This window comes from Phaeoacremonium minimum (assembly GCF_000392275.1).
Source record: "Phaeoacremonium minimum UCRPA7 unplaced genomic scaffold PA7_03_scaffold_393, whole genome shotgun sequence".
Taxonomy (NCBI): Eukaryota; Fungi; Ascomycota; class Sordariomycetes; order Togniniales; family Togniniaceae; genus Phaeoacremonium; species Phaeoacremonium minimum.
This window is the reverse complement of record NW_006921296.1, coordinates 103,644-121,231: the sequence shown is the minus strand read 5'-3', so window position 1 is coordinate 121,231 and position 17,588 is coordinate 103,644. Positions and strand designations below refer to the sequence as shown.

The 17,588-nt window shown below is 51.1% G+C and overlaps 3 protein-coding genes across 3 annotated transcripts; 1 reads left to right on the top strand and 2 right to left on the bottom strand.

The window, feature by feature from the left end:
* Positions 1-2,519: 2,519 nt before the first annotated feature.
* On the bottom strand, positions 2,520-2,759 carry UCRPA7_5113 (hypothetical protein; the record flags this gene model as incomplete). Its single annotated transcript, XM_007917660.1, has 1 exon — positions 2,520-2,759. One exon carries the CDS (start codon positions 2,757-2,759, stop codon positions 2,520-2,522), a length of 240 nt encoding a protein of 79 aa, XP_007915851.1.
* Positions 2,760-6,724: 3,965 nt separating this feature from the next.
* UCRPA7_5112 (putative 37s ribosomal protein s5 protein) lies at positions 6,725-10,048 on the top strand (the record flags this gene model as incomplete). The annotated part of the gene is made up of 4 exons (XM_007917659.1): positions 6,725-7,802; positions 7,852-8,036; positions 8,361-8,603; positions 9,245-10,048. 4 exons carry the CDS (start codon positions 6,725-6,727, stop codon positions 10,046-10,048), a joined length of 2,310 nt encoding a protein of 769 aa, XP_007915850.1.
* Positions 10,049-11,327: 1,279 nt separating this feature from the next.
* UCRPA7_5111 (putative nudix family protein) lies at positions 11,328-11,897 on the bottom strand (the record flags this gene model as incomplete). The annotated part of the gene is made up of 2 exons (XM_007917658.1): positions 11,328-11,758; positions 11,846-11,897. 2 exons carry the CDS (start codon positions 11,895-11,897, stop codon positions 11,328-11,330), a joined length of 483 nt encoding a protein of 160 aa, XP_007915849.1.
* Positions 11,898-17,588: the final 5,691 nt, after the last annotated feature.

Sequence of the window (17,588 nt, the reverse complement as noted above, 5' to 3'; positions counted from 1 at the left end):
CCCTTGTCTGGTATCTGTCTTTCTGGTGGTCTTCATGTCCTCTGGTTGAATTATGGCACCCGTGTCCGTGCTCTTAGGCAGCTTCGGCATTTGCACTCGAGATCCCGGGGCCTTACTCACTATCACTAGCTCCATAACCATGTCGCTGCCATCGCCCTGGGAGGGTGATGTGACAGCCGCACGTCTCTCCGAGGAGGCCAAGCGAGGTGCTTTGTGGATTGCTCGAGCTGGACGATGTCGACTGGAGATTTTCCATGATTCAGCAGAGGAGGACACTCAAGCGCTGCCGAAAGAGACAGAACAGATTGTCTCTCAACAACTCGCTTGTGCGGTCGAGCAATGTCCTGTAAGTGGAATTGGTATTTATAATATGCTTGAATCATTCTGATTTGTGGTCAGTTGTGGGTTGACTTGGGCTTAAATCTTGCCAGAAAATATGACCATCGCCCTCCTACTGTTGACTCTCAACGACATACCTCATTTCTCGTCCAACATCCCGATCTCAATTCCGAACTTCTGTCCCCAGAAGAAGTTCCATGCGCTCGATTTCTTGCTCTCAGTTGTATAATATCTGTCCAGCCAACCTTGAATGACAGCAAGAAGCGGGAACGAACATCAGAGAAACCAGAGCTCAATGGCAGTGTCACAAGGAAGCAAAAACGGCAAAAACGGGACCACATCGACAAATTTGCGAGGAGATCGGAGACCGCCTTGCCCCATCAACACGGATCAGCCTTACAAGCGACCGAGCCCCCTTCTATCAGTGTGACAGACGCGTTGGAACAACCTACCACAACGCTTGCTTTCGACGAGGAAGATGTTTGTAGGCTCATGAGCTATGCTCTACATGCTTTGGTGGGCATCAAGAAACAAATGGTAGGGTTGAAACTCGTTGGTGAGGCACCATCACCAACACTGATCGAGATTGCACCTGCCGTCTGGAGTGTGCCGTATCTCGAGGTATACGATCCATTACTTCTACATATCAACGCGAATTGCTGAGTATTGCTATAGGCTATGGCGGCTCGAGCACGTTTTATGCCTACCATTGCATCTGTGCTCGGCGGCCTCGTTGATGCAGAATCACCTCGCCTTCGCCGCAAAGTCGCCGACTTACCAAACACGAATGCATCACAAGCGGGACAAGCCACAAGTAACACAAAGAAAGAAATTAGGCGACGCCTAGAAGTTCTCCTCCGGAGAAATCTCTCTTTTACCCCTGTAGTGAAGAAGCGCGACGCACGAAGGAGGAACATCCGTATCGGCACAGCAGCAATAAATCATGAAGAGAATGGCGTCTCAGCTGAAGATGTTGAAAATGAGAATGGGCCGCATAATGAAGGTGATATCTACTCGCATGAACAACCAAAGAGTGATCCATCATTTGACCCAGCAATTATGGTTCAGCGTTCATCAGAGGAGGTGGCTGATGATGTGAATGCACTGCACGGTGAAATGGCAGCTATCTTGGGCACGTATCCTGACGAGTTCTCGACCTACGAGAGCTGGCAAACATCGCCATACTCACAAGATGAACATCAAGGTGCTTCGTTCAACGAAAGCCTTGAATACGGAGGCAACCCGCGAGATACTGTACTTGCGGAATCCGTGGCGCCACTACCTGAAAATATTTATGTCCATCATGACTCTGAATATATCCATGGGGCATCCCCGACTTACCTTGACTCACTTGATACTGGATACCTTCCGTCTCAGGATGTTTTCGACGAAAGAATTGATGAAGAAGTTCAATTCTTTCAACTACAGAACGACTTGGACGACTATCAAGAGACCTACAATTTCAACCAGATACCGGAGTCGTCTGAGAACGTCAGATTTAAGTATGCTCCTTGGGGTCACCATGCTCGTACTGGTGTTGACGAAGAGGACCATTCAAGTCAATCGCAACAACTAAGTCTCCACAATCTGGCGCCCCATCAAGAGCTGGGTTACTTTGATGAGGAAATCTTGTACGAAGATGACTTGTTGCTACAAGAGCATTTCATTTAACCACGCCATGTATTCGCTAATCTTTTGACATCGGGCTGATCTTTCGCTTCATGGAGTGGACATACGATTCAGTGAATTCAAAATAAATTTCAGTCGGCATGAGCATCGTGACACAAGAACTGGGTGCATTTGCCCATGTGATATATACCGGTTCTAAAATATGCAAATTATTAGTGCTAGATGCAGCCAGCAGTCACCCGAAGCACTTTAGTCGAAATGGCCGGTCTCTCAGCCTCCGCTCTTGCCCGTTTGTCCACGCCTCGAGATTCGTTTCTTAAAAAGCTCTCCCAATGATTGTCGCAAGTTCGAAATTCTAGGAGACCACTCGGCACTAAGAGGCTTGGGATTGGACATCTCCTCTGGTCAACCTTCACCCACACAATGCTGTCCTTCTAGCATAGGAGGCGAAACTCGGTTTTATTTCGTAGTATACAGCGATGGACAACATTGTGTATGATATACACTGACAGGCCAAAAATGTTCGCGTTGTTTCTTGAAGTTCTAGTCGTTTATCGTTGTGCCGGTGGCTTGCCGCCCTTTGCAGGTGCCTTCTTATCGTCCTTCTTCTTCTTCTTTTGTTCCGGCTTGAGGGTGGCGAAGTGGATGTACCAGATGAGTACACACTGCAGGATGATGCCGACGAGGACGAGCAGCAGGATGGTGAAGAGGAACGGCTGGTCGTTCAGTACGGCGACGGCCTCCTTCGTCGCTCCGATCTTGAGAAACCAGTCGAACTGACCCGGCGCCATTGTATGTGCTGTAAAACGTAGAAATCGAAAGGGTGTGAGTTAGTCGATATGAGCTGGTGTCGGGTCGCCGAACTCTGGGCGATTGCCGGTCGATGGCAAGAAAATAGACTTGGAAGTGACCGTGAAGAAGAGAATGATATTACTTGCACTGCAAGAAAATATGATAGGCGAACCGAACCTGAGGGTATCTAGACGACCGGAAACAAACGCTTTGAGAATGACTAGCAAGAGAGAAGAAGCAGGAAAGGAACAAAACACGACAGCAGCGGAGAAAGAGACGAAGGAGAGATATGCGGCAGACAATACCTTGGCGGGAAGCGAAGAGAAGGGACGCGCGCACACTGGTGCTACGCTACGTGCGGCCAGGGCCCTTGGGTTCCAAGGTTAGACAGTCGAGAAGTTCGAAACCAGAGGTGTCGGAATTGCTTCGATTAAGGGCAGTTCTCGGTCACAGGCTAGACCAGGTTGGGCCGTGAGACAGGCTGCCCTGGCTTGGGCGCTCTCATTGGATCTCAGCCACCGGTCGCAGATGGGAGACGAACACCCTGGGATTGAAGAAGGTGAAAGGGGCTCCGCGACTAACGCAGGTACAGGGTCGACTTCTCGGAAACCCGTGCGTTTCAGAGTTGCGGCAGACTCGACTGATTCGGTTATGTAAGCGGCTTTGATTGGGCAATGCACTTCACCCCTGACATCCAATGAGCCACTCAGGATGCGTGTACCTCTTGAGAATGGACAGAGACTGCTTCAACTTCTGTAAAGATCATGTTCGAGCAATCAGATACATGTTGTTGAGAGTGACTATTCAAGAACCTTTCCTTCGGTTCAGCCTTGTGGGTGTAAATGCCATCTTAAAGGCGCTGATATTAATGTTAGTAGAAAGTACGCATGCAATAATGGAATGGGTCAATCTGTTCGGAAATGAGAAAACGATTCAGGACGACCATGGCGAACTTTAAGTAACGTCATTTAATCAATAATTTGCCCTTCGACTGCCGTGACGTCCGGGAGTCGGGTCCGGATTTTAGCTAACGGTTCTCCGGCGAGTCGGAGAATTTCCGTCTACACAGGCCAAATCCGGTTAGCTTGCGGTGCCGGATGAATCCTACAAGAGCTTGATGACCGGTATGGAGTAGATGCGGCTCTGGCTTTCATGATTCCAATGAGAAAGCAAGAATCTCATCGTCTAAAACCATTTCTGCTTCGTTCACCAGCACGCTCTCCGTGATTGTTTCGTTGAAGACACATGTCATGGTTACTGTGGGAGCTGCGAAGTCCAGAAAGATCCTGGTGAACTAATAACAACGCCAATCATTCCTGGTTATGGAGACCGGGACGAAGAAGATTGGGGACGGGAAGAGAAAGCGGAAGTATCATACGCGTAGTAAATTAGGATGCTTGATATGTCGATGGAGACATGTACGATGCGACGAGAAACGTCCATTTTGGTAAGTAGAGCCGCTGAAGACTATATAGCTCCTCTTGAAAACGGGATGGCCATTGGATTGGCTAGATATACCGCCAAAAACTCTCGGAAATAGGAGCTAACGGTATCTCCCAGCCTGAACTGTATGGCAGGGGGCAACGAATGCATCTATCAGGACGAACAAGTCGTTAAGATGCCGAATCAGAAAAAACTAACGTCTCAGCTACCGGGAATGCAAGAGCTATGGCGCGTACATCAACCTCCACCAGACACGACGGTTGATCCGCTTGGATCACTGCCAATCAATATGCCTCTGAGATCTCGAGGCTTGATGTATCACTGTAAGTCAAGGCCCCAGTGTTCCACCTTGACCTGTTTCTCCCCATCTTCGGCCCCCTTTAGACTGAGATCAACGCTAGTCGTGCAGGTCTGTAATGAGTTAGATCAAGTCCTCCCTCAGCATTCTCGAATCAACTTGTGAGTTAACCCCATGGGTTACTTTACCTTGACATGTGGCACTGTTTGCTTATGTCAACATGTGTAGTGCCACTCTTGCAGCAGAGGATCCTGTCTCGTTCCGAAGTGTTTTCCTTACAGCAGCGTCCCACTATGCCCTGAAAGCTGGCGCCTTGAACGCATATGAATCTACATATCGCTTCCACATGGTGGAATGCCTTCGAGGAGTGCATGAATGGCTGTCGAACTTCGACGCTTCCGCAAAAGCAACCATTCGCTGCGTTCAAGCAATTGCTGCGCTATCCATCACTGAGGTAAGTGCTACACATGCACTTGAGGTTGACACATTTTAACAAATCGTCAAGAGTCGTGTAGGAAACTTCGCAGCCGCCAGGGCGCACCTCGATGGTCTTTTGAGGGTGTTAGACATGAGGGACGCACGCCGAGCAACACTCGGGGTTAACGATGACGATATACAGATTATTGATCACCTAGAACGATGTGTTTTGATGTAAGTCGGCCGACTTTGACCTATTTGACGGCACAGCCAGAGCCCTCTAACTGAGAGAAGTACCGAAAAGTTCGTGATAGGTCTTTGGGACTACTGGCACGAAAAGCACCCCGACACATTTCGCGTTGTTCATCATCAGCGCAAAGGCCAATTCGACGACCAAGATCAGCGCTTGCAAGCTCTTAGTTTTGCACCATTCTTTCTTAATACGACACGAGCAATAATGTCACCGAAAGAGATCGACGTCGATTATTTCCTCGGGGTGATGAGAGCGGTGTCACCAATCCACACGAGACACTGCACGATTTGTTCCGTCCCACAAACATCGTCTCCTTCGGCCGATAAATTATCGCTAGGGGAAGCCTTCCTGAGAATTTCAAATGGTGCGTCTGACCTCCTGACCTGGCTCGGTCACGAACACAGCACCGAAATCCGAGATAAATCGGTGGCCTTGCACCGGTCCGCGCCATTATCTATATGTATAGTTGGCGGCTTATACTTCCACCGGATCTTGGGTTTCAAGATCTGGAACGCTTCTGACAGCATAGAAACTCGATTATTCAGAAGGGAGCTTCTGATTCTGAAGCGAGACGTCCATGGCCTCGAAGAAGATCTGCAACTCGGAAAGACAAGCCGCGACTTGTGGCTTATCAAGGTACTTTGCGCAGTGTTAGGCATGGATATCGTTAGGCAGCAAGCTGGTCCAGAATTCATGGATGACTTCGATGAGACACAATTTTGGTCGCTGCGTTCCTGGTACATAGAACGGATTTGTTTCTGGGTGAGCATTACCGGCATCACGGAGTGGACAGAAGCCAAGAAGACTTTCCGTATAATGTTGGGAGACCAGACATTTCCACGGGAGCGCCACGCGAAGTCAATATGGCATGATGCAATGGCGAGGTTTCCTCAGGATGTATTGAAGGCCATCTCTTCGCCTGATGAGATAGACTCCATGAACGTCGACCCATGGCGCATGTGGCGGTCCAAAACCGCTTTCTTCACAGTATGAGCGTACACTATTAACATCTAGCACAGTGGTTTGTTCGGAGATGAAGCAGCCATCTATAACACGCACTAGGTGGTCCGCAGGCTTAAAGTCTTGAACCCATATTCGATGGAAGTCGAGACGATAATAGTTCAAACGAGGACTTACAATCTGGATTATTCCCAGAGAATGATACTGCGCATTGTGAGAGCTATTCGGACAGGTTGAAGAGATCTGAAACATTTAGAGAACATGTACGTAATGTTGCTGAAGAGACTCATTCGAAATTTATTATCGTGCATGATTGTCCTTTTGAGAGCCAGTATGGGTTTCTACTGATGATTCAAGTTCTGACAAGTCTGTGGTAAGGGGAGAGAACAGGGGTGAGTGCAACCCCTGGTAATTAGTGCTGAGGGCTTGGACTTTGGTGCCTAACAATCCAGGCCATAACAAATTTCGAGCTTCGAACCATCCGTGACCTAAATTTTGCTACGTGCATAACCCGATTGAGCTCTCGATACAATCGCCGAGTCAACGTGCAGACATTGCGAACACCGGGTGCCTCATACACCAACCCGGTAGTCATGAGTGTTGCACGTCCAGCTGCCAGGAGTCTGCTTCGCAGATCTCTGGCAGCCGCACCCGCGACAGCATCCAATCCAGCCCCGTCGATATCGGGATCATGCCATCAATTCCACAGCTCCGCGCAGCTGGCAGCGCGGAAACGATCGCGTTTCAGGAACCTGCGCGCTGCTGAGATGGGCCTTGTCACGCCCGAAAAGATCGAGGAGTTTTCGAAGAAGAAGTTCCCTGACTTCACCGAGGCAGATAAGGAGATCCTAAGAAAGCGTTACAGCCCGGAACAGTTGGAAGCATTGGAGGCTGGTGAAGCGGCCGTGGATCCCAAGGACCTCACCATCCAGGGCCGGCTTCGTAACGACCCCTATAAATTCCCCTACGTCGAAGATTTCATGAACATTGTTCCCGTTGTCGACAAGCGCCCGAAGACAAAAGGGCCGCCCGTTTCAGATTCAGAATTCATGTTGCCAGACGACTTCCGCGATGACTTGATGAAGTGGATACAGTCCTTCGTACCAAAAGACATCAACCTCGACGGTCTCAGTGACGAAGAGCTACAGAAGCAGATCGAAAAATGGGGGCCTAAGGATGTTGACACACTGGAGTACTGGTTCGAGCGGTCGGCTATGACCGACAATGGCCAAGGATCGAACACCGCGCTGGCACCAGCTCTTCCTGAAAAGGTCCCTGGCGTTGCTGGCTTGTATAAGGCGGAGCAGGATCCTGCCGACGAGGGCCGCGACCCCGAGGGTATGTACCAAGATCTGAAGAAGCGGACGAATATGAACCTTAGGGACATCCTACACATCCAAACGAAGATCCTTGTCACGCGCTGGGTATCGAACCAAACACGTCTCGGCAAGGTCAAGAGCCAATACGTTCTTGCAATTGCGGGCAACGGAAATGGGAGATTAGGCGTTGGCGAAGCAAAATCGACAGAAGGCATGGTGGCCGTGAACAAGGCGAAGCAGCTCGCCATCCGGAACATGAAGCCAATCCCGAGATATGAGAAGAGAACAATTTACGGCAACGTGGAGGCCAAGGTGGGAGCTACAGTGGTTCAGCTGTACAATCGTCCGCCAGGTTTGTATCCCCTCTCAAAGCGTTTGTACGGAGATGCTGATTATACTAGGATTTGGCCTCCGAGTCTCACATAGAATCTTCGAAATATGCCGCGCGGCAGGCATCTATGATCTCTCCGCTAGAATGCCCCGGTCCCGAAACCCCATGAACTCTGTCAAAGCAACAGTCCAGGCTCTCATGAGCCAGAAAGACCCCAATGAGGTTGCGATCGGAAGGGGCAAGAAGATGGTCGATGTAAGGAAAGTGTATTATGGCGGAGCTGTATATTAGTCCTGTACCATTGTGTATGTCTTAAAATCGTCATGGCTTCATGACCTCATCCCTGTATATATATATACAGCCTGTCTCCACGCCCACGTGGTCGTCGTCTCATTCCGTCCCTTGGGTATATCACCTTAATGCAACGATTCCCTGAAAATCTCCCTGCGCCGAGGTTTTGATGATGTCTTCCGCCCATGTTTTCTCAATTGAACCGGCCGACGGGGCTTAACGCTGTGCTTGATCGCCCCAGTCAATTTCCTGCTGCAAGACGATACTGTAGACGCTGGCTTTCAATAGTGTGAATACGAGACTTGTCTTTCGCTCGAGCTCTCGCAGGCCATCGAGGATCTCGGTGGTAGGCTGGGCCGCGAGATTGTCGAGGATCGAAGCCATCTGTTTTGGATCATCAATTTCACTCCGTTCGACGATCAAGATGAGCGTTACCGTACCTTTTTCATGTTTTCGGCAAGACGCTCATACTCATCCAACACCTCCTGCTCCAAGGGCGTCAGCTCGGGTGGCGAGGCCAGCCCGCCGAGGGTTTGCTGTTCCATGATTGCGAGAATACTAAGATTGTAGTCACGGTGGACGCGCCGAGGATTTCTTGGACGCGGGGTTCTCTATAGGGAACGAGGGCGGGAGATGCCCCACTCCAAGCACTGCAGGGGCTCCGCATACTGCGATATAGCTGTAGAGGAATATGTATCCAGCTAAGCATCTCATGCGACTTTGCCAGACTCAAAAAACCTACGGGTGTCACCCATCGCCGAGAACTTGTGCGCCACAGCTTCATTGCAAGTGGTAGCCGATTAGGCCCTGTCAATATGGCGTGGGATTCTAAATCTGCTCTGCGGCGGAGGGGAAACAGCACGGCCTCGAACGCCTCAAGGAATATCCCACTGCACATCAGACAGCAGTCCAAGCAGGTGTCCCTGCAGCCCAAGTCGGCACATGTATCAGACCCGTTCCTCCATGAATTCCTGAATCCATCTTTTGACCCGGCGGACTACCTCAATGCCTCCTTGCCAACTCTCCAGCTATCCGGACCTGGCTCTTCATTATCGTCCTCATCTAGATCTGGCCAGCCGGCCGTCCCACTGGCAGATCTTTCCACAGAGGCTCAGACCTTACTATCGCAGCTGAATGCACACACCACAAGACTCACAAACACGCTCACACAGCTCACGGACGACATCCTCCGCAGCGGAAGCCGGCTTGCGTACGAGGTGGAGCTGCTGCGCGGTGAGACGTTGAGTCTCGCCGAGACGCTGACGGACGGTCTGAAAGATGACGTGGCGAAGTTCGTCCCGGAGGGTATTCAGGACGCCCCAGAGAGGAGAGTGGATGGTATTGAGCCCCAAATTCCAGCTACCCAAGCGGAGGCGGAGGGCAAGGACGGCGAGGAGGGCACCGCGGCGACAACTAACGAGCCGCCTTACATCTCACAGCTGCGGACCCTGACGGTCGTGCGGTCGCGGCTCGACTCGGTCATCAAGACGTTTGGCGACGCCATGGAGTTCGTCTTCCCGCCGTCAGAGCTGTCGACCAGCTCATCATTCCTGTCCGTGTCGGCGCCAGATGCCGGCGGTGAGAACCAGAGCACGGAGGAGAAGGGCCAGCAGGTACTCCAGAAATTACGAGACGAGATAACGGATTTATCATCAAAATCGTCAGATCCGGTAAAGGGCATCGAGGACGCCGCCAAGCGGATTGAGGAGCTCAAGGAGCTCTCTGTCATTTGGAAAGGCACAGCAGAGGAAAAGGGACGCGCCAAGTTCATTGAGAACCTGGCAAGAATAGTAGAGGAGCGGCATCGTGTACTTCTGCGAGAGATGGACCAGAGCGGCAGGCGAGGTGGCAATCGGGATGGCGAGAGCATTGCAAGGAAAGAGACGGGCACCCCTGAGCCAACCGGGGCGGAAAACAGAGGCTATGGAGGCTATGGTCTCATCAGCCAGCTTCAGAAAATTCGGAGTGGCCTGTAAGGCCTGCTCGTTACGAGGATGATCACTCACATATGATGGCTTTCATCATCGGGTAGAACAGTGCATTATGCATTGACGCAACACTTCCACCAAGTCCAGAGGCCCATTAGCATGTACCATTTGGGCATATACTGAAGGCCAATAGATTAATTCAAAGCTGTAGGAGGCACTGCATAGATGAGGTGATCGGAAACCACAAAATGGTCTCAATGCCGATGATTGTTATCGAACTTATTCATCAATGACAGCATGCGTATGTGAAAATGGGACAGACAAGCCCAGATGTAAGTCAAACACGAAATGTAACCTGTGACGCCTTCGTATCTTTCGAGTCTATTATTCATGATTAGATTCTAGGTTTGACATTTAGAATGAGAGTGAAATAATGTAAGTCGTCAGAATCTATTGTGTCCCCGCGAGTGAACTGACCGATACGCTCAAATTCGTAAGGTTGGATGGATCGCCCAAGAAACTCGCGGAGTCGTCGCACAATCCGTTTACCCCTTTTCTATTCAGCCGAATCCACAAGTTGGGCAAAGGATCGTATCTGTCGTTTATCACGACTACAAATGGTCAAATGATGCACTAAAGTGTGTTTCAGTGAAACCTGTATTCTGTATCGGGTTTTGAGGTGTCTATATCTTTTGCATCTCTCTGTTTCTGGACAATTTGCCGTCCCGCGAGGATGATTAATCCTCCCAAAGCTGTAAGCAATTATAGAGAAGCATCGCTATCAATGTTTGCCGTCCCATGAACACGCATAATGCACCCAAATGACCGCTCTCTTCACCCTTTTCGCCGCCCTCCCTGATTCTCATGATTTTCTTTAAAAAGGTCTATCGTAGTCCGCCTATAACTCCAATAGAGATGGATGCAGTGAATTTGTTTTCTCCTCAATAAAGCCGCCCAGCAAACATGAGATGATCAGGTATACTCTTTCCGAGATCGCAGCTGCCTGTAAAAATTCGTGTGGCTCGCCATTGTGCGCCTGCGATAAAGCCACTATGACATGCGGTGCTTAAGCACAGCGTTCGCGAGGTTTCAGACTTTCTTCGGTATTGCTGGACCATATGTACCTCCACAAGTGCAGAAGCAGTGCCTGCCACGCCATGATGAGAAAGAGTGAGGCGCACTAACTAGGAACATTGCCTGATGTGCTGCCCGTACGATTAGGTGACTACCTTCCCATGGCAAGCTGCAATGAGAGTCATCTGGTCATTCGACGGCCATTAGAGACCTTCCCATAGAGGCCGAAAGAATTGCTGGATCTCGGTCTTCTCTACCTGCTCATGGTAGACCGGTCAAGTGCTTCTCGTAGCTCTGGTCGATCCTGCAGAGCGGCTCTGGCTTCTGTATACGTCATCCATTTCCTTTCTCGCTTGTCCTTCTCTGGCCATTGCTTCTCTTCAGTGAGTACTGTCGCCTCATAGAAGCGATAAAGCGACTTTTGCCCCTCCTTATGCTTGGAAGAATGCTTGGGGGGTCTCGACTCGATGATCTCTCCTAGATCATAGTCGATCTGGATAGTGATGCCTGCCTCTTCCCACGCCTCCCGCTCGGCAGCCTGTGTGCATTCCTCGTCGATCTCCCATCCGCCCTTTGGCAAAACCCAACCCTTCCTTCGGGTAGACTGGATCAGCATAACAAATCTCTTGTCTTGTGTGAGAGGAACTACCCCGGCAACTAATCGTTCGCCCTTGGAATTGTATCCTGCAATAATAAGGTTAGTTGACCGGCTGAGAGGAGCTAGTGCACGACCAAACTACAAGTTAAGCGAGCTACAGGGTGAAAACATACGTTGCTTGGTCCGTCCGGTCCGGGACTCCATTGAACGACTACTTGAAGCCATCTTGAGCTGTACTGTAATCCTTCGGAGTTAAGATTTTGGAGGGTAATCAGAGCCGGTGAGTATTGATCAAGCCTGGAACGAAAATTGCCAGAGCTGGGCTTTGGGAGGACAACGACCCTTTCAAAGCTGTCTGAGCTGCATCTTTAAGATCGTTGGGAGCTATGGTAAGTTGTGCCCGACGCCTAGGAGCTGGTGATGCGGTGGGTTACGGTAAGGCCGGTGGCGAGAATTTGTTGTAATGGTGAAGCAAAAGAGCTACCGTACCAAGGCGGAGGAGTCAAGGAAGTAGAGGGCACGATGTCGGAGCCAAGAGCTCAAGATGCAACCACGAGGGTCGTCAGAAAGAGGGGACCTTCGGGTCAGGGTGCGTATGGTAGGTTTCGACAACCACAACCACAAATCGAATATGCTGGTCTCGAGTAAACGGCGGCCTGCGGAAGCAGCAGCAAGGAAGAAACGGCGTTCTTGTTTGAGCACCTCGTGCTACATGGACCTGGAAGAGCAGGATGATAGACCGGACAAGGTGAGTGGTTAAGTGTCAGTCAGGGGAGGCACCACGACGAGGGGCAGTCTGTGAAAGAAAGCAGCAGGCGCGCGGGCGGTGTGGTTCTTGGACTGCAGAAGGTATGGTATGGCCGGACAAGGTGTCAGTGAGGCTGCAGTGGCAAGATCGACCGTGGTCAAGTGAGGGTGAACAAAGTGAAGCTGGAGCAGAAGCTTGGGAGCTCTGCGGGCGAGGAGCGCCGTTTTTGCAGCTTGTCTCGTGCCATGGCAGCATTGGAGGGGCACGACCGAGGAAATTTAGGTTGGACTATATATACCAAGATGCCCTTGCCCAGCAAAAAGGGTACTAGACTAAAGTACATTACGGCGCCTTTTTTTTTCGCTGAGCAAGAGGTAGGTAGGAGGTACCTTCCGTGGGTAGAGAAAGGTACCTCAGAATTCTGGATCCTCAGGTGGCTCTTTCCATCTGTACGGTAGGACAAGAAAAGCTAACCCACCCTAGTGCCAGTGCCAGTGGGAAGTGAAAGAGCCACGGCCGGTTAGCTCCTTCCAGCTCGTGCGGTTTTTGGCTTGCAGTACCTGCTCACTGTGAGTGTGAGTGTGAGTGAGGTGTGGACACTGCACTGGGGGGAAGGAACATGGGTCGTTCGGAGAGGCTAAGGCAGGTAAGGCAATGAATGGGTGGATGATGGATGGATGGATGGTTGAGAAAAGAGTAAATAAAGTGTATATGTAATGCAATGTGCTGCACCAAGCTTGGAACCTACGCTTTGGATTCAATGGCTTGCTATGGGCAGGGACACTGCGGACAGTAGATTGTCTGGAGGTACGTGGGCATCAAGTATCTTCTCATTCCACCGTTCTCTTCAGAGCTGATTCTATTTCGATCGATGTTCCAGGTTGTCCGCAAACCCCGGCCTTTCCCACATGGCTGGACGACGGTATAACGAACGCGAGGACCAACAAGAAGGCAGCGGAAGTTCTGCAGGGTGCCAGCAGCCAGGAAAAATATTTCAGAAGCTCCCTTGTTCTCGACACCTGAGACAAGATGGATGGCAAGCCTGGCCTTGAGCTACTCTCCTCGGAGTCTGCTATTCACGTCACCTTTACTGGTTGCTGGCTGTTGCCCTTCTCAGCGACTCTTCAGGACTCTCGCAATGGAAGATCGGCCGAGTGGTAATGCCACGGCGCCGCAGCTTTCAGAAATTGAATATGCCATGCATCTTCCAATCGATGCTCCGCGATGTCTTTCCAGGAAGCTTGTACCAAATACCTACTGTGAGCGTGGGGTCGAAGAAACCATGCACGCCAGCTGCGAGTCAGAGGTATCTGGTATCTGATCTCCCTTGTTAACAGGATTGGGGTTCCTGCCACTGCCTTCTTCGCCTTGGAAACCGGGCATACATGTTTCTTTTTTCCCCAAGAGGCATTCTCGTCGATTGCCCCGATCTACCATCCCGCGAGGCGCTCTAACCGTTGACCGACTGATCTTCCCTTTCCCGTAGAACCCGGCTCTAGCATCCTCTCTCCGCCAGAGGGGCCAGAAGTTTCTGCTTCCTGCCGTTTCCACTTTAGCACGATAGCCTGATGGTGGGGCTTGCCTTTACGCATGGCTTTCTCTAGGGCTCCATACGAACCCTTCCGAGCAACTTTTCTGGCCTGGACCTCTCTGCTCGCTCCCGACTCGGGCAAATGGGCCGTCGCAGCGAGGCAATGAGTGAGAGCTCGCCAGACACTCCTCATCAACATGCCCACCGAGCCTGTCTAAACTAATGCAGGCTCCTGGAAGGACGACACCGAGCCCTCTTCTCTTGGTTTCACTAATATGACCTCCACAGAGTCTGGTGCAGCGCATTGCTTCTTTCTTGAACACAGCGCTCATGGCGGAAGTAAGCAAATAGCCATCCCATGATGACAGGGCCGGTCAAGGAGGATTTCATTTCAACATGGGACTAGAAAAGCTGCGCAGTTAGCTGGCCGGTGGAGCATTGAGACTGGCTGTTCTGCGCATGCTGTGAAGCTTTCAGGTATGTCTGGCTGCAGCTAAGGTGCCTCCCGGTCACGCATGTAAGTCTACTGGGCGACAGCCGCAGAAAACGCTGCTCAGAAGCTGGCCACCAATGGCGCAACACCGAAAGTGACCCGTTGGGTAGGTAGTAGGCAGGTAGCTTTCGCGCGTTCTGTTTGCATATCAGGGACTGCTGTCCGATTCAATAATACCAACATCATGAGCAGTGGTCTGCCATGCATTCCTCATAGGACAGACAGTAGGACACCCTCCCAGAGGATTGGTGAGACCGCCATATCCAGAATAAGGCGGGTTAATCAAGGGAAAGCACCGCGGCTGTTAGGAACGCAACGTCGTACAGCATGGCCGGAGAGGTCTTGGATCTGGGAACAAATAGGCAGCATCCGAGCTCTTCGCCATCGATGACATGTTCCCGGTACTTGAATGCCCTCGTATTGCTAGGTACTGGAAATGTCTGGACTTGGTCGGGACTCGTTGTAAGTCGGCAATAATAGGCGGGGCAGACCTGGGGTTGTTGGTGCGTGGTGGAGGTGCGGCGCAAGGTGCTAGGTGCCAGGCGTGTGCAGAGATGGTGGGGGTCGACCGTCTTTACATTCGTAGTCTGCCAGTGTACGTATTGGCAGACCAACATCAAGCAAGCCTGCCACGATTCTACCTCACCTTTCTGACGCCGACCAAGATACACTCCGCCTTTCCCTACCTACTTCCCCCAATCTCACCTCGCACCCGGGCCACGGTCTGCCTATCTGGACTGCCTGCGCATGTGTCGCCGAACATCTTGATCTCCACGCATCTGCCTCCTTCCGCCTGACGACGCCAGCCTGTCAGTCTTTGCCCTCGCCTCCCCAGTCTCAACAACCTCACCTCACCCACAGCTGATGAGGGACACCAGAATACAAACACGGTCAAGCAATAGAACCGGCGCGTCTACCGGTGTGGTGTGCTCATACAGACACTCTGTTCTACGACGAACCAGCCTTACTCACCAGCCAGCTCAGCCAGCTTCCTCCCACCAGACCCTCGTGCGCATTTGGCAGCCCGTTGATGCCTATTGGAGGCGGCATTTTATGACTCTCAAGAGTCGGTGGCATCTCTTCGAACAAACAAGACGCGGGCCAACTGCCGGTTGCAGTAATCCATCCTCCTCCTCATCATTATCATTCAGTAACCGCCCTTCCGGGTCTGAGGGGCCGTCATCCAGGTACTCCATACTTGCCTTGTCTATGCTTAGCGCATGATACACACCTACCTACCTACTTCTCTGCTGGGTTCCTCATTCCTCTTCTCACTCATTACCCGGAACCTGTCATTGACGCTAATATCTCTCGGCTCGCATTGCTGACTTGCAGGCTAGACACTTAAGGTAGCTTGCCCCTGTCCACCTGTCCAGCTCTGGGCGGCCGGTCGGTACCGATCTGATCAGTGATGGTCCACCACCCTGATCCCTAGCTCGCACCACACTTTGGCCTTGATTGCCCTCTCCTTTCTCACCTGCTCCTGCTAGCGTTTGCGAAGCTCCCGCTCGACGGTTAAGAGAGGCTCCCTGAGACACTATTCCCTCGTCTCTTCTAGCCTCATCACACAGACTACCACTGACCTGGCCCACCCGCAAGGGCGACCGTCAAGGACACAAATATGCAGACCCCTGAAGATGCAGTGTCCTATATCTCCCCCATTGGTAAGTACTTAGTACAACACATCTCAACCAACCATTCGATCCCGTGCAAGATCGGTCCACTGTCGTTGGCTATTCAATTTCTTGTCAATCGGGGAACTGCACGTCTATCGTTGCTTAGCACATGTCGTGCTGCGTTGCTGTTACCACTTTCCCCCCGAGTTTCTCTCCGCCAGTCTGCTTCAAAGCCAGCCCCTGCACGCTGCCTCGCCTTCCCAATCATCCACCATATGCTGCGTTAGCTCGCAACCCATTTCACTACGTCAAAGCACTGTCCTCAAGGGAATATTTCTCCATGTCAGCCTATGTTTCTATCATTACGTATTCTGTCACGTTGTCGTCTCGTCTCAACAACCCCCCTAGTACACATGTCACATGTTGCTGGGGTCCTCGTGCGGCTCTCGAATTGGTCGCCCTTGTGCCCATCGGTTATCTTAGTTCCCCTGGCTAATGTTGATGTTCATTAGGTTATAGCAACTCAGCCGACTGCGGTTACTGCCGAAAGAGTCGCAGTGGTCAGTCAAGAAAACGTGAATTATTACTCTTTGTTGTAACTCTTCGCATTCCCTGTTTCATGATGTCGGTCACGCATGCCCCGCTAGTTGCGGTTGAACTTCATCCTCAAGTTGACATGTCATACTCCTAACTCAACTCATCCTTGAACTTGCGTCAACAACGTACTCCATGTCTTGCTATAACAGCCAGCATCGAGCAAGTCAGCATCAGTTCTAATTTCTTTCTCGCTAGGCTTTTCTTATTATGCATCCGCCTTCTCTTTGAACCCGTCATTCTATCAGTCCTTGATTGACCGGTGTTGGAGGCGCTCCGGCACGCTGCTTTACCGGCCTAATCAGAAGAATGCATGTTGCCCACACTATACACTTCGGCTAGACTCAAGCAGATTCAAAGCCGCCAAAGACCAACGCCAAGCAGTGAACCGGTTCAACCGGTTTGTGATAGGCGACGAATATGCAAAAGAGGCGGCCCGTCGATATCCCAAGTCACGCGAGCAAGCGCGAAAGCGAGATACCGATTTTGACTTGGTAGAAAGGATACATGAAGCAGAAAGTTACTCACTAAAGAAGCCGCCACAGCCAGCGCATGAGTTCACTGTCACACTAGAGCCAGATACTTTCACGGAAGAGAAGTATGCTGTCTTCGAGAATTATCAGCGAATAGTCCATGAAGAGCCACCATCCAAGATCACAAGACATGGATTTAAAAGATTCTTGTGTGACTCGCCACTCAAGCGGGAGACTTACGTTGATGCGGATGGGAAAGAGCGTCAGGTGGGCTCCTACCATCACTGTTATCGCCTCGATGGCAAGCTGGTTGCAATTGGCGTGCTTGACTTGCTTCCAAATTGCGTCAGTGCAGTCTACTTCTTCTACCACGAATCGGTACATTGCCATAGTCCAGGCAAGCTTGGAGCTCTTCGAGAGATTGCGCTCGCCATCGAGGGTGGATATCGATGGTGGTATTC